Raw genomic sequence first — 25,402 nt, 5'->3', positions numbered from 1 at the left:
TGCGATACTATAACTTTGCTAACATGATGAAACGTTAAAGAAATGCACGTTGAGTCTGTGTGTGGTATTAAGCTCAGATGTTTGGGCTGTGCAATGGAAACTTTGAATAGAGTCACGTCAGTAAGTCAAGATGTGATTGAAGAGTGGACTGTTTTCTTTTTATAAATCCACAACTCATGAGGTTGTCATCAACTTTAGTTGGATTTTTGGGTTTTTGTTGAGCTTAACAAAGCATGACTTCTTTTAAAAAAAAAATTCAAAAACATCAAATAGATCTTTTTTCCCCTCCCACTGCATTCACACATGCATCCACCTCTGTGGTCCATTTACCAGCAACCACTTTAATATTTAACACTTGGAACCATCTCTTGAGCTCTTATCTCGCCAATTTGTCATGAAATACCAAAGAAACAGGCAACCCATTGTTGTAAAAATGTCTGTTGGTCAATGGTTCTCATCAATTGTGCTTTTGAGCCTGTGAAATGGAAAAAAAATGTCAGTACTGGCAGCTAAAGTATTTTTTTGTTTTGTTAAGGCTCTAATTAAAGGTTAAAAAACATCTTGATTACTTGATTTAAACACTAGTGGTATGAAAATTATAAAAAATATGAACATTGTATCACTGTCCATGTTTGTATTTTCATTAAACACCTGGTCAAATCATAAGAAATAGTGAAAAAATCATCTTTATCTGAAAAGCTTTAATAACTCAATCAAGTACAAATTTTATATATATTTATATATATCAGTAAAATAACAGGGGATTTTAAAAAGAGGTCAGATAAAGACTAAATTCAAGTTGTAATGACAACACAGGGTAATTATGTAACAGACTAACTGCTCAAACTGACCAAAATCTTACCAAACAGAGAGCAAAGGGGAACTTTGGTGCAGGCTGATCAGACCAACTTTGAAACAGAGGAGAAACAAAAAACAATAACCTATCGAGCTTATTTTCAATATTTCACCTTAACTGAACAGTAGCACAATAAAGGAAATCAATTCGCTAACTCAACAATCAAATATAAATAATAATATTTTATAAATAATTAATTAAGGTCACCCCCCCAAGATGCATCACTTAGCACATTCCAAGTAAACCTTCCTGTATTTAGAAGTGCTGGTTGCAAATGTGGCTGGATCTCACGTGCTACGTGGACCGACCCGCAAGTAATTTAGCAGAGTGAGATGTTTTAAACGTGGCTAATGTGCTTTCAGCAAATGTGAAATGAACATGAGTACATAAAATCAAAGGTTAGGCGTTGCCATTAATGTGTTGAGTGTGGTAATTGCGGCAGTTATAAGAACACAGATCTTATAGCTGAACCACATCCTGTTCAAAAAGTGCAGGAGTCATGTTATTATTATTATTTCTTGGAGCATACAGGCACATAAATTATCGTGATCCCGGGGGGAGTAGCATTAAAAAAGATCACAGAGTAATATTTGGAAGTGATAGGGAACAGATATCTTTCTTGAGAAGGACCTTTTCAAAACCAGTTATGCAAAGATAGGGGCTTGTTTCAGCACGATACATTGCTATGGTAAATAGAGAATATGTTTGTTAAATACTTGTGTTTGTAAATCAGTTCCCAGGATTAAAGCGCACGAGTCACATCCGCCTTATAAAGACAAAGTAGAGCCAGTTTGTACAGGACACTGCACGTTCCCGACACCACCCTGCGTCAGTCAGGCTCCTGAACACCGGCTGCGCATGGACGTACAAGTCCACGCAATTACCGCGCGCAGTGTCATTCTTGAACACGCAGTCAGGTGTCGCGCTACTATCACGCTACCGGCGACGCCGCCCTCCTCCCACACACACACACACACACACACACACACACACACACACACACACACACACACACACATATGTTCACGGCACTGGAATCGTTTCATTTATTTATTTAATAATTCAGTCATGTGGATGAAATGCACAGGAGCGGATGACGTAGCGCGCGCGTTCTAACGTGTGTGTATGTGCGTGTGGGCGTGGAGGAAAATGTCAACGTGCAGCGCAAGAAGAGGCTGGAGCTGATGAGAGTCATGTTATTACGAAGCTTCAGCCTTCGCGTTAGCTGCTCTAAAATATCTGATATCCGGGGAGGAAAGTTTCTAAAGGGGTCGGCTGTCGGCAGTTAGCGGAGCCCGGGGTGTTGAGGAGGCGGGAGAGGTGAGTTCATTGAGCCCTCCACAGCGAAGCGAAGCCCAGCCTCCCTTCCTGCATGTGAAGCAGATTGGGCAGAGACGTTCACAAGCCTCGGGCCACTTGTGACCGCCGTTGACCTCCTATTTCAGGTGAGTTTGTTCGCTTTGCAAAGCCGGGGAACTTCTAGCGTGTGGTTTGTTGACTGACAGGCGGCTAGCTCCTGTGACACATCCGCTAACGGTGCAGCAGTAACGGATAGAGAGGCACCGTCTGGACCTCATCATTTCTGGCTTTCGATGTGAGTTCAGCCTGCCGACAGTAACTATCAAGCTTCTTGTGGAGATGTGAATATTGTGTTTGTGGTTGAATGCTGAACCGATATGACACAGCTGTCCCACTCTGCCAGCTAGCCAAAGAGGAAGCGTGAACCTCGATGATAACGGGCGATTAACATTCAACTGTTTTTGCTGCCCCCCCTTCATATCATCAGAGCTGTTACATTATCTTCCCGGAACAAGAGAGGCCTCTGGTGAAATATTTAGACCAGATTAGTTTGTGGTCACACCAGCACAAGAGCATCGTGGCCGTGTTTGCTGAAAAAACATCAACACATAACACCGTGCAGCTCTGAGTGCAAGGACAGCCGTCCTGGCCGGAGGAGGATGATGATGATGATGATGCTGCAGCAGCAGCAGCCTCTCGCCGTGGGGTGTGGTTGGCTAGCCGGACAAACAGGTTTTCAGCAGTGTAAAAACCCTCCCACCCGGCGGTAGTCTACCCTTTAATCTCCTATTTGACAGCTCATTAGAGGGCCGGCGACATCGCATTAGACCATCATCTCCGGCATATTCCTCTGCCCAGGCAGCCCACTACCATGCATGTTGTGTTTCTCAGGCTCTGTCTGTCATAACAGTTTTGCTGCTGCTGCTGTAGCAGGCGGCCCCAGAGGCTCGTAAATTTGCCCGAGTGGACACCCAGCATGTGTTGCACACTCACTTGTGTTTGATCAAAAGCAGGGATCCACATTGTGATGCCTCCCTTATGAGCTGCTTAACTGAGCCCAAAAAAGTGGAATTAAAGTATCATCATACAAAATACAGATCTGTCTACTGATATTTTGGTCTGCTCTGTCAGATTTAGCAATTACATTTCCTGGGACCCCAGTGTACGTCACTGTTTCCCCCTCTCTTTCCTTCCCTTTCTATAACTTAATTTGTACACTAATACTTCATTCATAATCCTATTGCTTTCTCCATATCTCTGCCTTCCTCAGTGTAATGTGCTGAGTGACAGCCTGCTACCAGAATAATCCCAGTGCTCTGTTATTCTCATGTGTATAACGCTCTCTTTCCTTATCTGCTGCACTTTCCTCATTCTTATTGTGTTGCAATGCCGGTCTGGAGCGGGATGAGGGTATCACTGCTAAAGCGCAACCATGCATGCAAAAGCATACATACTCATAGAGGTACACAGAGAGGCTGAAAGCTTTCAGCAATGATAATTACGACTATGTTAACACATTAATAGACACCAAAGACCAGAGCCTGTGCAATAAACCAGCAGTACAATGTATGTGTATGTGACACAGTGAGAGAGAGACTATTGTTTGTGTGTTTGGGTTGACTAGTCATTGGGGTCAGTAACTTGTAGTCATTCTCCTGGCATAGTAGTTTTTAGGTCATATGCTCCACTAGTGTTGCTCTTGGCTGGGTTACTCGGCCTCTCGATGGGATCTTTACAGTGTATCTTAAGTGAATCTCTAGACAGCCGAGGGTGTGCGTGTGTGTGTGTGTGTGTGCAGACTGTGGAGGGGTGTCTGGATCATGGCCAGCCTTGTTCTGACAGTCTACACTCTGCTGATGACTGCAGTGAGGAGGCTTGTTTCTGTGTGTGTGTCTGTGTATAGGCCTAGGTGTTGTAACCAATATGCAGTGTAAATAAGATACAGTATATTAGCCTGTCCACACCCTCAGTGTTGATTTTTTTTTTAAACTTGGAAAGAGGAACAAGGAGTCAGTGTTTGAGCTCCTATTTGCTTATGTACTTATTGGGCCTTTATGTTGCTGTAAAGTGTACTTAATGTTTAACCCTCGGTAGGCAAGTGTGATCTGTCTGGCTTTGAGTAGATTCATCTGTTAGTGTGTAATAAGCTTGTGTCCATTCAGAATGTCTGCTCAAGTAAAAAGTTAACTATTAAAGTGCATTACTGTTACACATTCATGCATACAGCACTTCACTATACGTGCTTTTTATCTGTCAGGTGCACACTGACACTAGAAAGGATGAATTGGGAACAAATTGGGGTTTCGTATCTTGGCAAAGGACACTTTGACACCTGGGATTGAGATTGAACCACTGATATTATGATTGGCTCCCAAGCTGTAATTGCAACAAATTCAATGATTAATGCAAAAGAAACAGTTGTGAAGTCATTAGTATGTTAAAACAATTGTATATGTCTGCAACCTTAGTTTTTCATATGGCAGTTGAGAACAGCTTTATTGCACTAAGTACTTTCCGCTCCTCTCTTATTTCCCCTGGGGTCACCACAGTGGATGGAGCCACATGTGTGATTTGGCACAGATTTTACACCAGACATAACCTGACTGAGTTTATGTCTCGCCCAGATTTCAGACCAAAGCAGTCTTACATGTGTAAGGCAAATATGCACCAAGGAATCCAAACACTTCTTTTAAACCTGTGGTTCTCAAACTTTTTCTGGCATACCTGACCTCAGAAGTTGAAAAGAGTTAAGGCCATGGATGGTATAAAACACAGGCATAGCTTTCGGCTGAAAAAGAAAAAAGACGCTATTGCGGAAGTGCTTCAAACCTGCATTCTATCTGAAGGCCACCAGATGGCGTTAGCTGGGGTTGCAAAAAGAACTTCTTGTTGTATACAAGTCTATGGGAAAACTAAAGAATCAGTTACTCATTTGGGGTCATGTTTAATTAAAAATTATGTCTGTTTGTAAATCTTGCTCATACTGTTTGAAAAAAGAGTATTATCCATGGTTCATTGGCTGACGACTTGCTGACCAGTCAACGAGTGAGCAGTTTTCAGTCAGAACTGCTCCCTCTCATCCATTTAAAAAAAAAAGCCAATATGGCAACAATGAAAACTCTGCCACTCTCAATTCAACAGTTAATTCCATATTTTTTTTCCCGTAATCATCCTCACCTTACCTGGAGTGGCTCCACATCCCACCAGGGGGGCCCACCCCACAGTTTGAGAACCACTGCTTTAAATGGATGGGTTAAGTCAAATGTAACTCTAACAAAGTCACTGGGAGCTATAAAGCAGGTAATTAGAGAGAAGAAGATAATTAGTGACACAACAACACACATAAAAATTAATAAGGGTAATCCCTTCACCCAAAAGATGATGCTGCAAAGTTTTGGCATGTCACACAGGTTTAATTTTATTTACTTTTTATTTTATTATCTTACAATCTAAAACATATTTCCTCATTTGGAATTTTTTTCTTTTTGCAGTTATAGTATAGTGATTTAGCTCAAGATGATGATCTCAGAGCCACATTCACTGCACTTAAAAAGGCCTTGAAGGTAGTTTTATGTTGATTTATTGTTCAGTTTATATAACGTGTTGCAAAATATGACTTATGATTGAAGTCATGAGTCATAGTGACATTTTTATTCAGAATGAATGTGGGTTTATATTAGCTAAATATAGATGTTGAAGACAAATCTGTTAATTTTGTCTGGTGAATTGTCTTGTTGAAGGGTTTTGCTTCCTTTTCCATCTCAGTGTAAGCTACACAAACAGTTTACACTTAGAGTGGACGAGGTAATTTAAGGTCTACGATCTTTGCTGGTTTTTGTTTGCTCCTGCGAACATTAAAGGTGGTTCTTAGCTTCTCGGTGCCACTATAAAATTTTCCAGTTTCACATAAAACATTCCTGGCTTTCAATGATCTATAAAACTTTGAGATTTAGCGCCTGGCTGCCAGCTTGGGAACATGATGTGGCTCCAGAAGGCTTTGTGGGAACTGTGGGTGGCAGATGTCTTGTAGTTGCTGCACAAATATTTTAGACTCAGGTGAAATCTTGGCTTAGTATTTGTAAGATACATACTCAACTTATTAGGTACACTTTATGGTTTATTATTACATCAACCATGTTCATCAGACCTTTGGAAATTCTGAGCAGAGATGCCTGTTTTTTTTCCTGCATTTCCTGAGTTGTGTGAGTCACAAAAACAATATAAAATACCATATCTGTGGTCACAAACTTTTAGTTATTCCATGTGTGGGTAATTCTTTACTATTTAAAAATACTCTCAGTGCCACTATAACATATCCCCATATTTTGTTTTCAATGCTCCCCAGTCTACACTCACAGACACTTTTTTAAAGGAACACCTGTTCAATGCAAACATCAAATAGCATGATTGTTGGTGTCAGACAGGCTGGTCTGAGTATTTCAGAAACTGCTAATCTGCTGGGATTTTCCCAGACAGCGTTTACAAAGAATGGCTCAGAAAATATCCAGTGAGCAGCAGTCCTCTGGGCGAAAATGGCTTGTTATTGTCAAACGTCAGAGGAGAATAGTCAGACTGATAGCTGATAGAAGTCAAATAACTCCTTGTTACAAGCAAGGTGTGATGAAGAGCATCTCTGAATGCAGAACACATTGAATTTTGAAGCATATGTACTACAGAAGAAGAAGACCAAACCATGTAGTCTTTACATAATTTCCTCTGGGATTGGCTGGTGCTCCTTAAGATCAAGAGGTTAGAGTTTTTGGCTCACTAAAGGTGGACATTAGAAGATTAGAAAAACATTGCCTGTTCTCATGAATCTTGATTTCCACTGCAACATTCAGGTTACCATAAACAACATGAAAGCATGGCTCTATCGTCCCTTGTATGAAAGATTCAACGATGGTTGTATAATGGTGTGAGGGATATTTTCTTGGCACACTTTGGGCCCCTTACTACCAGCTGAGTACTGTTTTAATCCAACAGGCTATCTGAAAATTGTTGCTGACCATGTCAATCCCTTTATGACCACAGTGCACCCATCTTCTGATGGCTTCCAGCATAACAACATGATGGCACACTAAAAACACGCCATGTCACATAGCTCTAATCAAACATTATCGTGTTTCTTGAACAGTTAGTTCACTGTATTCATATGGCCTCCGCTGTCACCAGATTTCAATCTAATACGGCACCTTTGGGATGTCCTGGAACATGAGATTCACATCATGGATGTTTAGCTACCAAATCTACAGCAACTGTGTGATCTATCATGCCAATATGGACCAAATTCTCTGAGGAATGCTTCTGGCAGCTTGTTGAATCTATACCACAAAAAATGAATGCATTTCTGAAGCCAGAAGGGGTACAGTGCAGTACTAGCAAAATGTACCTAATAAAGCGGCAGATAAGTAGATCTGTGTTTTCTGCTGCTATGACGTTATGCAATCTCATCTCATCATTGATCGAGGCAAAGAAATCTCTGATCTCACTTTATGTCGTGTGCTTCTTCCTCTGTAGTATTTTTGACAAGCAACAAACCCTTGGCTTCCTGTTTGCACTAACTCAGTGTACACGAACAGTCAAGTGTGATATGTGCTTATGGGTCTATCTGTGCTTCCTTAGAATAAGAAGAAAAAAACAGGGAAACCATATGTCATGCCTCTCAGCCATTTCAGCTGTGGCACACCTGGTTTTTGATAACAACACTGACATGCATAAACATGCTGAAAACAGTAGAAAGTGTGCTGAAGCCATTTATTGTTGTTGCACATAAACTGCACATAAATTATATGTGCATGTTTCCACCTCACTTGCCTGTGTGTCAGTTGTCTGTTGCGCTACTGCAAATAAATACCCGTTTGTTACTATTGTGAATGGGGTAGAGGACTTTTGGTGGCTGTGTGAATATGTGTCAGCTGTATCTGTCCCTAATTGTTCAGTTTAAGACTCTGTCTGTGAATGACCTCCCTCTATTGCTTTCTCTGTCTGTGTGAATAAGTGTGAGATCAGTAACATTGCCATGCCTTTATGTAAGTCTGGATAGATGAAGAGGGGGTGGGGAGTTTAAGGGGACAGAGGGGAGTTGGGTAAGAGCTAGTTTTCTTTTGTAGAAGTATGCAATTTCCTTCCTGTTTTACTGCTTTACCTCTACTGTAGGTTATATCTTCCACCTTTTCTCTGTTATTCCGTTTCCCTTCTCTCCCTGCCCCCACTGGTTCCCAGCATTCAACTGTGCACACTGTGTAAAAATTCATGTGGAAGAAAGCTTCCTCGCCCTCCAGCATCCACGCATTTCTGTCTCTCAGTCAACCTCGTCTCAAAGATGCAACCAGATAACAATACCATGTATGCACTTACGTATTCTTTTTTTTCTTTTTCTTTTTTAAATCTGAAACTTCTACACAAATAATGAACTGTATGCTTTTCACATCCACCGTGAGGCTCCTTCTTCCCATCATCCTTTGCTATGAGAGGCGTTTTTGAGAGCAAGTGTTGCCTTGGTAACTATTTCTGCCATCTGTGTATGTTGTATGAATGCGTGGCAATGTGTATGTAGAGAAAGATGGAGGCACCTGCGGTCTTAATGCTCCAGCTTCCTCATTGTTGCATTATTTATTTAATAGTTAGCAGAATGACTGGAAGGTTACTGGGTTACAATCCACTCTGAGAAGAGATTAGAGGAGTCCGCTTTCAGCTCAGAGGATGTGTGCCACTGTAACACATCTGTAACAAAATATGCAAATAAAATAGCTGCTATCATAACCTGGCCTTGCTTAGTGAGTAGGAGTATAAGAGATATTCAGTCGTTAATTAAAATTCGTTGGTGTTTATTTCTGTATGCCTCGCTTTTTTGCTGTTTAGCCAAAGGTGATATTTGATTTGAAAAGCTAATTTGATTATTTAATAATCACATTTTCAATCAAGATGTGACATTGTGGCTCCTGTAATCAGAAAACAATGTTAGTGACTGCCCTATTCTAATATATCCTGTATGTTTAGGGAGTAAAAGGAGACTTTGAGGCAAATGTTGCTCTTATATTGTGCTGTGAATATAGCGGAGGAATCAAATGACAGTAATGCAAGCAGCTTCTGCCTATATTTGGCAAGACAACATGAAGATATCTGCTTAAAACAATAATCTATTCAATAATGGGAAGACAAGAAGAAAGCAATAGAAAGGCAGACATGGACGAGGTGAAATTAGTGAATTGTAACTCCATTAGAGCACTGTGTGAGTGTTTGGCTAATTGTCATCTTAGTGATAAAAAAGTAGTGATATGTCATTAGTTTAGAACAGGTAGGAAAGATTTATGGGATCTGCAGCCTGAAGACTCGTGAAAGCAAAGAAGAGATTTCTTAATCTACAGAAAGGAAGAAGGCTACTGTGAGATGCTAAAACTTTGATAGCCAGACACTTTTTCATGCACTGTGGAGCTGCTAAGTACAGCCCAGGGACTGCAGCCCAGGATGGTGATAAATGGCCCATGTGTATATGTTGGAGAGAAAAGGGTGGCAGAGGAGAGTGCAAATGTTAGTCCCCAAAATAGTTTTTGTTCCCCAGGCTATATTGCGTCATTATTTGGTTGCTTGGCCCCGGAGTATTGTAGTTCTGTGTAACCCAGATTTTAACCCTGACTCAACCTTTTTTTTTCCCCTCTCTGCTTGTCTGTCTGTCTCTCTCTCAGGTAGAAACTCTCTGCAAGCTTTAGCAACAATGTAGACGTCCCGATGATGATGATGATGATGCAGGGCCTTGTAGGGAGGAGGAGCAGCGACTGATTTTCTCCTCAATTTTATCACACCCTGCACTCTATGTCCGTCCCGACTGGGCGGCTAGAGTGCTATGTCATCAACCACACCCCCATCGGCTCAACCGTCTAAGAAGGGACGGAAGCCGGAGAAATCGGAGGTGATGGCTGATTCGGTGCCGGCCACCAATGAGGAACTGAGGAGCAAGATCATGGACCTTCAGATAGAGCTACAGCAGGAGCGCGGGAAGGTGAGGGTGAGGAAGAAGAGGAGGTGGAAGAAGCTGAGAACATGCGTTTAAAGTTAATAAATGTGGTTGAGAAGTCGTCTCCTATTTTATCAACTCAGCAGAAACAGGATAGAAATGGTTGCCAGTTTTATTTATAAATTATTTGCAACCAATGTTTAAAAGCATGTAAGCACACTTATAAAGAAGCAATATCTCTAATAGGACAGTAGGGTTACCTAGCGTGCAGTTTGGCTATTCTGTTGCTGTGAAGCAACAGAATACATATACTTCTTTTTTTTTCTTTTTCTTAAAAAAAGGTCTCCGGGCAGTTTATTACTCCAGTCTGCTCACTGACACACAAACCTCCTCTCTGTGCTCATCTCTCCATCCCTCATGGCTAGTTTGTTTTAGTCTGCCAGGACTTAGAGTAAAAATATGGAAATATGCACAATAGAGTCAGGACAAACTTTATGTAAATACTGATGGTTACTTGTCAGGGGTACTCTAATCTATATTCTGCATTATGTCCTTCTATCAGGTATGCAAACTCCGCGAGCGGCTCCAAGAGCAGCGGCAGGCTCGCGAACTTGAGCAACACAAGCATGCCGTAGCACTCACTGACCTGCGTGCCAAACTCCATGAAGAAAAGCTACGTGAAATCGCTGCCATACGGGAGACTCTGGCACGGCAGCATGAAGCCGAGCTGGCCAGAACAATCAAGATCCGGGATACTGAGGTTCAGAGGCTGCAGGGTCTTGTGAATGCACTGAGAGATGGAGCTGCTGACAAGCTCAAAAATGCCCTTCTTGCAGAGGCTAGGGAGGAAGCCAGGAGAGCCTTTGATGGGGAGAGAATAAAGCTCCAGCAGGAGGTAGGTTTTAGTAGGTACAGGGGTGACAAGTATAACTTTTTCACATGTCAGATTGTGGAAAGTAGAACATGTATAGGGTATATGTTGATCTAACAAAGTTGTAAAATGAGTATTGCAGACTTGATTTTCGAGTGCACTTTGTGTTTAAATACCCTTTGTGTGTGTGTGTGTGTGTGTGTGTGTGTGTGTGTGTGTGTGTGTGTGTGTGTGTGTCTGTGTCTGTGTTTTTGTGGGACTATGCACACTTTTGTAATTTGGTCCTGAAAAACAGGAAGCAGGGTGGAAAAGCCTGTTGCCAACCTATTGTTTCACTGTAGCCTACCTAGATCTGTCATTAAACTTATTAATAGGACAAGGGCAAGTATTTACAAATGCACAGCTGATGTTCTTTTTGTTGTTTTTGTTTTTGTGTATATAAATATTAAAATGTGTGCATCGGGCCATTTCAGATTCAGGAGCAGAAAATGGCTCGGAAGCAAGCCGAAGAGGCTCTTGCAAACGCTCTTCAGGCTGATAAAGCCAAAGCAGCTGATCTCCGCACAGCCTACCAACAGCACCAGGACGAGGTGCACCGCATTAAACGCGACTGTGAGAAAGACATCCGCCGGCTGGTGAGAACACATAAAGCTGGAAGCCACGATACTGTGTACCCTCATTTTTAGATGACTGATAATCAATACAAAAAGTATTTTCTAAAAGACATTTATCAGAATCCACTTAACTGTCAAGCCAAGATGAATTAAGTTTAACTTTAAATTGAATTTCAATTGGCAATATCATAATCACAAAGCCCAATATTAATCAAATAACTCCATTATTCCTAATTAAATAAGCAATAAATAATCACCCTTAAGTATTAAATACTAAAAAATCAGAGCAGATTGGCCTCACCAGGCCAAATCTCACAACTTTCCTCACTGTTTTTAAATCCTGTTGGTTTAAAGACACACAGGCACAAAAATCTACCTTTACTTAAGCTTAAACTTTTTTTTCAGGTAAATAGAGGTTTATGTTGTGCTCTGTTGCTAAGAAGCTGATTAAGAAAGTGTTATTGGGGCATTAAAAGTGTAATAGCCCTCCCTGTTATCACTGATTTTATAGTTGGAGATTAAACGTGCCTCTTTATGTGCATCACAAGGAGCTAACTATTAGTGAAGTGCAAAAACAGGGAGGTGTACTGTGTGCAATAAGCAGACACATCTTACACTGCATCATAAACTAAGCATGTTATGCCTGAGATAGATTAGCTTCACGAACCCAGCAGCTGTTAACGCTGTAGTCCCTGTCTGTCCAGATCATATTTGAATGACACACACACTCACACACCTACATACACACACACACTCACACACCCACACACAGATTATACAGATTGGTTTCCTTCTACTGAAGTTCACTTCCAGCTCGGGGCTTATCTCACTGATGTAGCATGAAGGTTAGGAGCTAATTGCCACAATGTCTGTCTTGACCATGTGGTGCTATCTGCAAGTATAAATGTCTGTGTACCTGCTGCAGTTACTGATTTACCCTATTACATACAGGAGGGCTACAGTAACAGGCATTGTTGTTAGTAAAGGAATGCTTGAGTGAGGAAACTCAAAGAGTAAAGCACGGCTTATTGATGGAGAGCAGGCGGTGCAGGAAATACCGGCATTAAAGAACAAAATACGGAGGGAAGTAGAGGTGGTAACAGCTGTCAGGAGGGGTTGCATGAATGCAGAGCAAGAACAGAGGCTTATAAATTAATCAAACCTAAAGCAGAGTGTTATAAAAGCTAAAACATTGTTAGTCTTCAGCAAACGCCATCTTACACTGAAGCTGTGCACAATGTACATACATAAATTATAAAGAAAAACATTGTACATATGAACTAATATTCACATATTGGAGGTGAAACGAGTGAAATGATTAGATTTAGATTTAATCGAATCGGAGTTTTCTGCTGCTTCTCAGAAATCTCTGCACTTTTGTAGACAATAAGAACAATATTTTCAGTGCTTTATTTTGAAAAATAAGACCAGACAGAATAAGACAAGAGATGGACTCCAGCTGCTTAGATAAAGATGATAAATGAGAGTTGAGAGGTGGTTTACATATGAGTTTGTGATGTGTGGTGAGTGAGAGGGTTCCCCTTTTGATTCATTCTGGCATAACCGCAGTGGAGGGACAATAAAGTGTAAACAGAAAAAAACATTAATAAACTAGTAAAATAAAAATAAATAACATGAGTAATAGAAAAAGAAAAGACTGGAAAAGGTCTTAAAAATAAAATATTAAGGACTTCGGTTAGACGTAAAACCTATTTACTAACTCCTTATAATGGCTATAATCTAGTTCTGTTTCACTCCTTTAGATGGATGAGTTGAAGGCAAAGGACCGGGTGGTGTGCGCTCTGGAGAGGGAGCTGGGGTTACAGGCTGGCTATGCCCAGAAGCTTCAGCTCCAAAAGGAAGCCCTGGATGAGCAGCTGGGTCAGGTACGAGAGGCCGAGAGACACAACCATGGCAGCCCGAAGAGAGAAGTGGTGCCTGGACTAGGAGAAAACCCAGACTTGCTCAACAACCAGGTATACAAGTGTCAGTATTTTATGCTTAAGATATTTTTATATGTTCCGAAAGTTTCCCATATTTACAGATATTTTATATTATATTTTATATTACAAATTTTAATACAAAGTAAGCACAATGTGAGGTATTTCTGGTGAGGAGCTTTTAAAGAAAAATAAGTGATAAAAAAAAAATCACAGTGGAATAGTGATTTTGTAGTGCAATTGATAATATTGATATTAATAACAGATGCCATAGAGTTAAAAAGTGAAATTGGCACATCTGTGAATCCGTGAGCCGTACATGGAGAATTTAATATACGTTGTTGTTTATGCAGCTTTTTCCTGATTCCAGCCAACGCCACAAAATCAATTTTGAAGGAATACTTAAGTTGTCTTTACAGACAAACATTATATATAAACAGCGCTGTATAAATGTGTGACTGGGTGCATGAGAGATGCAGTAGATAGTGCTTTGAGTGCTCATCTGACTAGAAAGGCATTATTTAAGTACCAGTCAATTTACCAGTTCATAAATCACATGGTTAGTGTACTTCACATACACATTCACTCTGTGAACAGCCAAATCATCTTTCTTGCCATCACCTCCTTTTTACTGTCCGTCTCCATTACCTGCATGCCTGCCTGCATGTACTCCCTTTTTCAGTTGTTGTCTTCCTCCTCCTCTTCTCCTCTCCCCACGGCTTCACAGGAGGTGGAGGAGCGTGACATGAGGAGGTTCCAGTTGAAGATTGCAGAGCTCCACTCAGTCATCAGGAAACTGGAGGACAGAAATGCACTACTGGCCGATGAGAGGAATGAACTAGTGAGAAAAACACGCGTGCAGTCATTATAAACATACAATTATACATGCAGACATTTTTTAAATTATAATTCGCATAAGTTTAGACACCATGAAGAGTATGGATGTCGAATAAACCTGAATCCGAATATTTCCTAACTTCCTCACTGTTGATGTTGACTGTCCTAGTTAAGATGGAAATTCTGTGGCGACACTTAAGATTACAATGTCCCCCCTCCCTGTTTCCTTCCTCTGTTCAGTTGAAACGGGTGCGAGAGGCAGAGAGCCAAATGAAGCCCATGTTTGAGAAGAATAAGCGGCTGTCCAAGAAAAATGATGACCTCCTGCAAACACTGCAGCGCATGGAGGAGAAACTCAAGAACCTGAGCCGTGAGAATGCTGAGATGGTAAGTGCAACCAACATGTCTTCCTAAACATCTGCTGATGACTCTTAACTCCCTCTTTTTTTAACCCGAAGATAAAATCAAAAAGTAGTAATAGGATGTAGTAGATATTATAGTTTTATCTAGTCTATTCAAGACGTTTTATGGTTTTTAGGGCTCTCTGAAGGAAAGAGGACCTCTGCTGGTCATTTGATGAATAGCATGAAAAATAATTAGTCCATCTGTTTCCCTCCTGCAGAAGGAGAAAGCTTCCTCCTCTCGGCCACCATCACAGCAGCAGTCTGTTCAGGCCCAGATGAAGCGACCAAGCTCCCTGACCGACCTGACCCACGCCCATGAGGAACAGGAAGTAGAGTTCCTCAAGCTGCAAGTTGCTGAGCAACGCGGCATCATTGATGAGCTCACGCAGGTCAGGACAGGGTTACATGACTGTTAACACATAAGGTCATACAACAGTATATACTCAGATAACATTACTCTGTCAGCTCGTCTGTTAGATGTTTTTAGATAGCTCTCACTATAATATCTCTTAATGTATTGGCAATACATTATGGCAAAAGATTATTATTGTAGGCATAATATTAGGCCCCGACAAATGCAGGAGTATTAAGAGAAGTAACAATATTGATATTCAGTGATTTAAAATCGTATATTCCATTATATCAGCTGAAAATCTTTTTTTCTTTTTCTTTCAGACACACGAAACATGAACAGATTTACATAATATTTCTTATGTGTAGTTATTTATTTACTCATTTAAGCTCTGCTTGTTCTGTTTGGATCATCTGGTTGCTATGTTAAACCTGTTCCAAGCATTTTTATTTCCCACAGTCAACTTGCCCTCTGGTGTCCAAACTGCAACATCAGCACTCCACATTGCTCTTCTGTCCCGTCTTTACTTTTTAAATTAATCGGCCTGTATTGAGTGCCGAGGCCAACAAATCAGCAAACAGTTCTGGCTCTGCAAATGATAATATGATTTTTCATGTGTGTACTTCACTGGAAGCGTATAGAGGTTTCTGTCTTGATATTTTATCTGTAATATGTCAGTGGATTTTTTTAAGTGTGCCAATAACAATATACAAATACATAATAAAATCATCTGCATTGCCATGGCTAGAAGGGGGACGTTTATTGTGACAGTACTAACACTGAAGTTGTGCTTCTCTCTGCGTTTTTGACCCCTCTGGATCAGGGGAGCATACATGTCTTATACATGTCTTATACATGTCAGAAGGATCAATGGTTATATGTTTGTTTGTTTTTTAAAAAAACAAAAAACCTTGAGAAGAATGGCCTAGTCTTTAGTTTTTGCCTATGTTTCCCCTCTTATCTTCTTTACATTCACTGACACTGTCAGTCTGACAGCTTGAGTTATTAGAAGCTGCTAAATTCTTGAATTTACAGTTTAATGCTGTGACTTTATTTAATTTGAAATATAGAAAAGAAATGTAACTAAATTAGACTCTGCTGAACAAAACATTTTATGCTGATGGCAGGTAACGTTTTGATTGATGAATGTGAATCCCGTGCCACCACAGATGCCTCCGATTGCTCTCTTAAAGGTCAGAATTTAAAAATGTTCATCTGTTGTGTCCTTAGGAACGTGATCGATTGGTGATGAGCAAAAAGAACAGGAAGAAACCTTTCAAGCTGCCGAAAGTGAGTTTTCATCAGTGTTTTTACACATCTGTTAATCCAGTGGTGTGTAACTAAGCAACTTCCCTATCTGTGGTTGACTGACCCTTGAGCATTGTTTTCACTTGTGTGTTTGTGTTTAATTGGGCTCAGGGGACAATTATGACACCATCCCTCACTGCTGGGACCATCACAGTGAGCACACACGCAGCTAGTTGAGAATTATTTGTTTTGGGGTTTTTTTATTATAGATTTTTTTTTTATGTGAGTATATTTTTGTTCTTTATAAGATAGTGTTACTAGAGACTGGACATGCATCACAGAAACTGCAAGCTGTATGCAGCATTTCATGCTTTTATCTGTGCCAAAGGGATTAAAGGGATGACAATATCTAATTGGCTGAGGTGACAGAGTTTGAAAGAAATAATTGCTAAGTACTTGTGTGTGCATGTTTGGGCTAATACATCAGGGGACATTTTAGAGTCTGCGATGTTGCTAGGAGGAGGAGTTTGTAGATGCATGACATTTATTTTCTTCCTCCTCCTCCTGGAACCAGTTTGTTAGCTTGGCAGGTTCAGCACTGAATTGGGGCACAGCAGCTTGGCTTTTGGACTTGCACCTGGAAATTTGGCTTTCCTTTTTAGGACAAACCCAGACACTGACCATTTTTTTTCGTAGGAGTTTGATTGTAACCAGAGGCTTTGTTGTCGGCTTTTTAGATTTTGTTTAGGAGTGACAAAAAAAGCTGTTGTACTTTATGGGCTGCACTTCAGTTTTTAGATCTGCTGGTGTTTTTGAAGATATGATAGATGTATATTTAAGATATTATTTGTAGTTTACTTTTTGGCCTGGCAACAACATGACAGAGTACATCCTCTTTATCCTCTATTTCTCTTCTTTCATTTGCCTGTGTGCCCTGGTCTGCCTTTATTTCTCTGGTTGCCAGGAAATGACTTATAAACATGATGGTAAGCACTTTGGAGTCTGGAAAAGTTAAAAGCAAAAAAAAGTAAACAGTCAGTGTGGTCATTCAGTCTAAGTTTTTTAAAATGAGATTACTGACTGAATGACCGTGTCTAGATTTAACAAGTTTGAACTTTTAGTCATTTTTCCTCTTACTTTGCAAAAGTAATTGGATTTCTTTTGGGTTTGATGACATCAATATTTGGTTTAAAAGTTTCCTAAGCTGAAATCAGATGCAGTATAGTTCTGGATAATAATTGTTTTTGTTTCCAACTGCTGATACGCAGAATAACATATGTGTAGATCTGAGGTTGATTTAACCCTTTTCCCCCCTCCACTGCTCTCTGCAGAGGCATGTTGTGGAGACATATTTTGGATTTGATGAGGAGTCGATAGACTCTGAAACCTCCTCACTGACCTCTTATAACACTGACCTCACTGACCGCACGCCTGCAACTCCAGAGGAGGACTTGGAAGAGGTAGGAAAGTCCTTTTGTATCCACTGAAAGAAATATCTTAACATCTTAAACAGCTGCAAGATGTGGAAAATAAATCTTGGGTTAATAAATCAGAAGAAAGTAAGATGGAACGTTAACAGTAATTTGCAGATTAATATATGTGATTATGAAAAAGTAAAGGGTGAAGCTTTATGTGTTAATTTGACACATTCGCTCTTTGATATCACAGAGCATTTCCCGTGAGGAGTCAGAGCTTCGTTTTCGTCAGCTCACTAGAGAGTACCAGGCTCTTCAGCGGGCCTACGCTCTCCTGCAGGAGCAGACTGGGGGGTCTCTGGATGCAGAGAGGGAGGCCAGGGTTCGTATCTGCTGCCACCTTCCAAATGTGCTACGTACAAGTCTAACTTCCAATTCAAGAAAATATTTAGAGCATAGATCCTCATTATGGTTTTCTCAGTCTGCTCTATTCATTCCTTTTGTACTTGGATTTAAGTCTCTGATGGCTCATTTTCCCGCCCACAGACCCGTGAGCAGCTGCAGGTGGAGCTCAGCAGCTGCCAGGCAAAGATCGTGGATCTGGAGAAGGCCCTGGCTGAGCGGGGGCAGGTAATAAAGACAGTGGATGGGGACAGAAGCTCACTGGTCCTGCTCTCACTGGGCCTCCTGCATGTCTGTCTGGCTGCTGTGCTCCTTGGCTGGCGCTTTGCTGACCAGGTCTGCCGCAGATTCCTGTGATGTCACTTCCTGCATGTGTGATGTCAGTGCTGTGCCTGCATTCTCTCCTTCACCCTCTGCCCTTACCGATGATGGTGTTTTATTTTAAATACTTGTGTCTGAGTTACTCATTACAGATTAAACACTTCAACCACCTTGATTCATTTTAGCTTTGTATAGATTAACACATAAGATTTTCATGTGGTAGTATATAACTTTCTGTTAAAACATGAAAATACTCACTTAATACAACTTGATTTTGGTTATTTGATGTGTACGAAAGGCATCTTGGTCTGAGAAGTAAGCCAAACCACTGGATGTGTAGTGGGAAAGCCTCTGGCTTTTTTTTGCTTAAAGAAAGTAGTGAGAGAATCACTGAATTTATCATGCCGAGTTCATATCAGGACACTTTGTTTACTTTTTTGTGAAGCATTTCATTGAGTTACTGCATGTTGCCTGTGGCTTGATCCAGCTGGTATTCTGACTCGCTTTGCTGCTGTTTTTCATCTCAGATTGCCATTTGGTCCTCATGTTGCTGTGAACTCTTGTTGCCTGTGATTGCAGCTCTTTTGCTTTGGTTATCTGATTTGGCTTCATTTGTCTGCATCAATAAACTTGTGCTCCTGCCACCCTGTGCTATCTTTTTTGTGTCTGTTTTGCATTTGCTTGTGTCTTTTAAGCTGCAAGTTTGAGGGATGGGAGTTTTGTTCATCACACTATGTCATTGCAGATCCTTTAAATCTTCTTCTGTTCCTGCCAGTGTCATTTCTCGCTCATGTTGTGTTTGGTTGTTATGGCAGGATTCAAAGTGGGTAGAGGAGAAGCAGTACTTGCTCAGGACCAACCAGGAACTGCGTGAGAAGGTACATTAGATTAGCCTTCTATATCAAGGCATTCAGTACTAGTTGTAATACCTGATTTTCATGATCAGATGTGTTCTTTATTAACCACCTCTGAAAACGTTATATTTTGTATAAACATAAGCAGAATAAAAACTTTTACTGAGAAAATAGTGACAGAGTTAGTTAATGTAGCTGTTTAAAAGATAATTATCTATGTAACTCTCAGTTGATTAAAAAATTGATAACATTTATAAGATAACTAAAAGTAAATACACAATTTAAAATGTATGCACGAGAGTAACAGCTGTAAAGATGTGCTGTAAAGTTTGTAATTATAGACACAGAAAGCAAAGTCAATGCAGTTCCTTAAGTCTGCATTCTGTCTAATGGCCAGGAGGGGGCAGATCCTTTGGCTCAAAAAATAAGTCAGGCTTTATAGAAGTCGATTGGAAATAACCCTCAGCTCCCTTGATCAGTGATCTAAGTTAACAATTTCCAGATGATGTTATGGACTTAATCACTAGGTAATTATTTTAATATAAAATTATGTTCTTTTGCAAAACTTTGGCCCACATTAAAATAAAAAAGAAGCCTCAAACATATTATTTGTAAGAGTGGGCCTATTTGATTGATGCCAGTACAAGTGTGCAGTGTCTCTCAGTTTCACAGTCAAATTCACTCACAATTTTTATATATGGTTTCAAAATTGCAAGAAACTGACAAAGCATTGCAGCTAGAGTGGCTTTGTCCATCTTCTTTATACAGTCTATTACATATTGTGCACGGTGAACAGACTTTTGGCATCTTGGACACTGTCCTCAATATTTACAAACAAGACTTTGAAACATTTCATAGTGTTTAGTATGTGTAACGAATCTGTTGTGTTTGCAGATGAGTGCGCTGCAGCAGGCGGAGTCCCGGCTGCAGGCTGAGGTTCAGGATGCTCGGGACCAAAATGAGCTGCTGGAATTCAGAGTCCTTGAACTGGAAGTAAGAGACTGTGCCAACATCATACTGTCACCAGGAGGTGACAACAACAATCTCAGCTCCAGACGCAAGACCTATATACAGTGACTCATCAGACAGACAGACATAGCCTTAAACACACTGCTCAGTTCTTCACTGTATGCATCTGTGTTTCCTTGTTTTGCATGGCAGCTGTGTACTTTACCCTTTACTGAAATTGAATATTTTTGTCAATGAAGAAATGTTTTGTCAAGAATATAATTTTTAAGTAAATAAAAATATATTTAAGTTCACCATCCACTCCCATTTTTCTTCATTTTGTCTCATTTTTGCATGCATATCCCAATTTTCTGTTGTTGTATTTTTCACAATTTGAAAGTTGATGTATATGAACAAAATGAGGACGGATCCCATGGAATTATGCTTTTGTTTCCTTTTTTAAAAAAAATAAGAATTTGCATACCATACTATTAAGATGATATTTTTTATTTCTAAAGTCCCATCACCCTGATGGAGTCCACTCTCCATCAGTTTAAATAGCAGTTGTATCTCAATGTTGGGAAATGACACGTCACTGGCTTAATTTAGAGTTTCAGCATGTTATTCTGTTGGCTTGGTTTCTTTGACCCCTTTTCCATCGGTTTTCACCGCCCTCCTTTGGCAGATCCTGATCATGTTGTCATTGTCATGTAAGTAAATCCCTCATTCCCTGCCATTTTGCATAGTGTCATTGACTTACACCACCATTTATTTTTCTTTTTGTTGATCAGAACTGCCCGTGGTACAATGAATAATTGCATAGCTGACATTATGTGTGAATATTAACACATTGTTTGCATACATAGGAAAGGGAACGCAGATCACCTGCCCTCAATCTCCACATGTCTGCGTTCCCTGAGAACAGTAGCAGTGCCCTGCAAGTCTACTGCCACCAGGAGGGAGTCAAGGTGAATGCACTAGTAAAAAACAAACAAACTAGAACCTTTCTTCTAAATGCTTTCTTGAGTACCTGCACAGTTAATATAACAGCCTTGATGATTTAGTTTGGGGGTTTTTGCAGGATGTAATCATTCCTGAACTGATGAAGAAGTTGGATATTCTGGGAGATAATGGGGTGAGTTCGAACCCACTGTAAAAAAATCACTTTAGTCTTAAAATTTCTAATGAGTCTTTGTCAATGTTGTATTTTCTAAAGAATCTCAGAAATGAAGAGCAGGTGGCTGTGATCCAAGCAGGGACTGTGATCTCACTCTGTGAAAAGGTGAGTGGAAAGTTTCTCTTTTCTGACACACAGTGGACAAACATTGCTATAACACCCTGTTACCACAGCAAAGCCATTTCATTCAAGCCTGCATATTTGATATAGCAAGGATTTAATGCTGGATGCCCTCACTGATGCAACCCTCCCCGTTTATCCAGGCATGGGGCTGGCACTAAGAGTACATTGGTTTGTGCCACACCCCTTGGCTGGGTTAAACATCCCGAGCAATGGACAGTGCACAAGGTGAAGGAGAGAGTGCAGATAGGGTGTTGTGGGTGGAGTTGAGTGTCAGGGGTGATTTGTGAGAGAAGAATAGCAGCAAGAGTAAAACAGATTGTTGTGAGCTCTGCTATGATGTATGATTGGAAGACACCGTAAGAGTGGCAAACTTGAGTTGGTTTGGACATGTGCAGATTGATATATTGGACAAAAGGATGATAAAGATCGAGCTGCCAGGCACGAAATAAATGAGAATGACCACATAGAAGAGTCATGGAGGTGGTAAAGGAGGATATGCAGAAGCTCAGTGCAACAGAAGAAGATGCTAGAGAAGGGGTGAGAGAGGCAAAAGAAGAAGATAAAGACGGATTTCATTTAACTCATTTTTTGTTTAATTTAGATTAATCTTATAGAAGCAAAATGTGAATCCCACACCTTTCTGTGTCTTCATCTGCAGTGGTTGAAGCAGATAGACAGCACTGAGGCTGCCCTCACGCAGAAGATGATCGACTTGGAAAATGACAAGGTGAGAAAGTTATCTACAAATGCATAAAATTCAGCTTTATACAACATATTCAAAGCAACGTGTTAATATTATAGTCTCCTGTTGTTATTATGTCAAAGAACTTATCAAGACTAATACGTAATTATAACTATACTACTATGTACAACATGCTACCTTCTACCAAGCCCTGCATTATAGATTATAACATCTTATTGCAGGAGCTGTTTAGTAAGCAGAAAGGATTCCTTGAGGAGGAGTTGGACTACAGGAAGCAGGCCTTGGACCAAGCCTACATGGTACGAAGCTTGGAGCAATAATACACAGCGTGCCTTTACCTGCATATGAACACAGACATATCTACTGCTTACCATTGTGTATATTTTTACTTACAATGGCTGATGATAAAGTAATTCAGGAATGCAGGGGTGCAGCATTATCATTTCAGCATGAGATAAACATCTAGGACCCTGTTAACCATCACAAATGCAACATGCTCCATCAAGGTAAAATTTGCTACATTGTGTTGGGATACTGCATCTTTTACCACTGAAGTCTAAATTATTTTAATAATCTTAGCCACTCAGTTGGCCGGGATACGTGGCCACTTGTTTATGACCTAAACCTCGATCAGATTTACTCTCTCTTGATTTGAGAAAGTATGATATGATTCATTTATGAATATCCTATTTAAAGTTGCTCAGGAGAAAGTTAAAAGAGTGAGTTTAATAATAAGGTTTTAATTATATATTTTTAAAGCATGAATCTTAAAGCATTCTCCACTTCCACTGATTTAACTAGACTGTAGCCAGATAACAGAAGTTAACACTTAGATCATTCGCCATATAATTCTAACCATTTTACTTGGTCAGTTTTGGTGTTGCTTTGTGTTTATAGTCCCACTTGATATTGTGTTGGGCTGATCTTGGTTCTTACTTGGAATTTGTTGTTTGAACAATGTGTAAAGAAAAGCACAGTTTGTGTTGTTAACCAAATCAAGTGACCATGTAAAAACCAAGGTTGAATAGCCCTCAATGTAAAGTGGAAAAGTGTTCCCCATATCTGCCATGGTCACAGTGTTGTGTGTATGTGTCTGTGTGTTTGTGTGCATATGTGTATTCCCTTGTTTGTGCTTGTGCATGCCTGTGTGTGTTCCTGCATGTGCATGTGCACGTCCGTGTGTGTGTGTGTGTGTGTGGGTGTATACATGTATGCGTGTATATGTGGCTGGCTGTGCAGAGGATCGAGGAGTTGGAGGCCACGCTGTATAGCGCTCTGCAGCAGGAGCAGCCGGCATGCCAGGCGGTGGCTGAGTCGCTGACAGACAGGCAGAGGGAGGAGCTGAGGCTAGCCGTGGACAAGCTGCGGCGTCAGATTCTCCGGCAGAGCCGGCAGTATGACAGTCAAATCTTACAGGAGCGCATGGAGCTCCTACAGCAGGCCCAGCAGGTAAGGCTCAAAACAAACCCAGTCAGGTTGTTGAGTCCTGCCCTCCCTGAATCTGACCCCTGGTACCTGTCTGGAACTTTTAACCCCACCAGATCTCTGGTGCTTTGAAAAAGATGCAGTATCCCTGTACGTGCTACCTGTAACTCTATCTGTAAGTGCATATGTAAAAGTGGGTGAGTGGAAAGATGAGACAGAATGACCTTGGATTTGTGTGAGTGTTTGTGTGTTTCATTGTGATCTGAATACCCTGACACCTTCAGTATCCCTCCACTCAGCAGCCCTTTCGATACTTTACACCCATGGCTTTTGGCATTGTGTTATCCATTGACTACATGACACTACATGTACTCTAACTCACTAACAAAATATCCTCTAACCGTACTTACTGCACATTTTTAATGTATCTACTAATTAATATGCTCAAACTACTGAACCGATTAGAAATCAACATGTTTGCAGGTCCGAGAAATGCATCTGATTTAATTTGTGATATATTTTACAATAATAACTCTGAGAATTATGCTCACTTAAAAAGTCCCCACAGTGTGGCTTTTATTAACACTCGTTCCAATTTCTCTGTAGTTAAGAAGTGATATTTAACTGGAGCATTCACCTCAACCTCAATTTGATTTGCTGCACAAGATATTAACTTCAAAATGTCATGTATTTGTTTTAAAATATGCCTGCCTGCCTCAGTTGTATTTATGTACTGTATAGTGAGCACTCACAGTGGAAAGCTATTTAAACTAATATGTTAGGAACAAAGAACCGAGTCACTGATGAAGCCACTCAGCTTTTAAGTCTCAAACAGTGTCACTGTTAAATCTGCTCTTCAGTTGCCATGGCAGCTCATTCCAACAGCTGCCATGGAGACAGTATGGCATGATGGGAAAGTCAGAAGACTATTTGGAGTGTCTGCAGGAATAGATTGATAGCAGCCTAACTTAACTGTTGAACCATGTGTGAAATAAATAAAGAAATGAAATGAAATGTTGTTGCACCTGAGGAAATGATTGTGTCAGAATCAATCAGATGTGTTTCGCGTGGCCACGAGCTAACCACTTCTGTCTTTTTGTTGCAGAGAATAAGAGAGCTGGAGGACAGGATTGACTTGCAAAAGAGACAAATAAAGGAAATAGAGGAGAAGGTACACACTCAAATTTGACTTGTTTTTTATTAGTGCAAGGTATCAATGACATCTTCTGTGCGGTGGTGTTTTCTAAACTTTTTGTCACTTTTTTCTTCTCTCTCTTTCCTCACCTGTTGATTAAACCTCTTGTGTTCCTTTAGTTTTTGTTCCTCTTTTTATTTTTCTCTTTAGCATTTATTCTTTGGCCTTAATGAAAATGCCCATGGACCCACATCAGGTAGAAGTAACTGTATAATACTAGAATTCGGCACAGTTTTGATGCCTGCCAATAATTCTTAGGAAAGAGTTCAAATTTTCTTTTCTTTTTCTTAGGTGTTAAGGTGCTGTGGTGGCGAGCGAAGATGAGATAAAACCTAATTGTTTTTTATGCATTTGTAGACAGTTCAACTAAACCTTATGGCCTTTTTGATAAATGTGCACTTTTGCAGAAGACTGGAATGCAAACATATTTGAAAATTTAATAAATAACCAGATATACATGAGAA

The 25,402-nt window shown here is 40.4% G+C and overlaps 2 protein-coding genes across 5 annotated transcripts; both read left to right on the top strand.

Moving 5' to 3' along the window:
• Positions 1-1,781: 1,781 nt before the first annotated feature.
• Positions 1,782-25,292, top strand: jakmip1 (janus kinase and microtubule interacting protein 1). 4 transcript variants are annotated; one of them, XM_085429930.1, is made up of 23 exons: positions 1,782-2,301; positions 9,841-10,154; positions 10,672-11,004; positions 11,454-11,615; positions 13,358-13,570; positions 14,262-14,375; positions 14,612-14,758; positions 14,994-15,164; positions 16,358-16,417; positions 17,707-17,835; positions 18,044-18,172; positions 18,337-18,420; positions 19,329-19,391; positions 20,262-20,360; positions 21,182-21,283; positions 21,397-21,450; positions 21,532-21,597; positions 22,274-22,342; positions 22,540-22,617; positions 23,558-23,767; positions 24,849-24,914; positions 25,058-25,134; positions 25,230-25,292. In XM_085429930.1, exons 2-22 carry the CDS (start codon positions 9,999-10,001, stop codon positions 25,106-25,108), a joined length of 2,556 nt encoding a protein of 851 aa, XP_085286056.1. In that variant the 5' UTR covers positions 1,782-2,301; positions 9,841-9,998; the 3' UTR covers positions 25,109-25,134; positions 25,230-25,292. The 4 variants fall into 4 exon arrangements, with proteins under 4 accessions (XP_085286056.1, XP_085286076.1, XP_085286064.1 ...); XM_085429938.1 differs by lacking the exon at positions 1,782-2,301 and adding an exon at positions 2,328-2,450; XM_085429944.1 differs by lacking the exon at positions 1,782-2,301 and adding an exon at positions 8,313-8,655.
• LOC146717717 (uncharacterized) lies at positions 16,424-17,698 on the top strand. The gene has a single exon (XM_085429961.1). The coding sequence runs from the start codon at positions 17,253-17,255 to the stop codon at positions 17,388-17,390; it is 138 nt and encodes a 45-aa protein (XP_085286087.1). The 5' UTR covers positions 16,424-17,252; the 3' UTR covers positions 17,391-17,698.
• Positions 25,293-25,402: the final 110 nt, after the last annotated feature.

This window comes from Copadichromis virginalis, linkage group LG2 (genome assembly GCF_057382275.1).
Source record: "Copadichromis virginalis isolate Kocher_CV1m ecotype Utaka linkage group LG2, C_Virginalis_male_GT1.1, whole genome shotgun sequence".
NCBI lineage: Eukaryota > Metazoa > Chordata > Actinopteri > Cichliformes > Cichlidae > Copadichromis > Copadichromis virginalis.
Note: the sequence above shows the minus strand (reverse complement) of the source record. Positions and strands in the feature narration are given on the sequence as shown.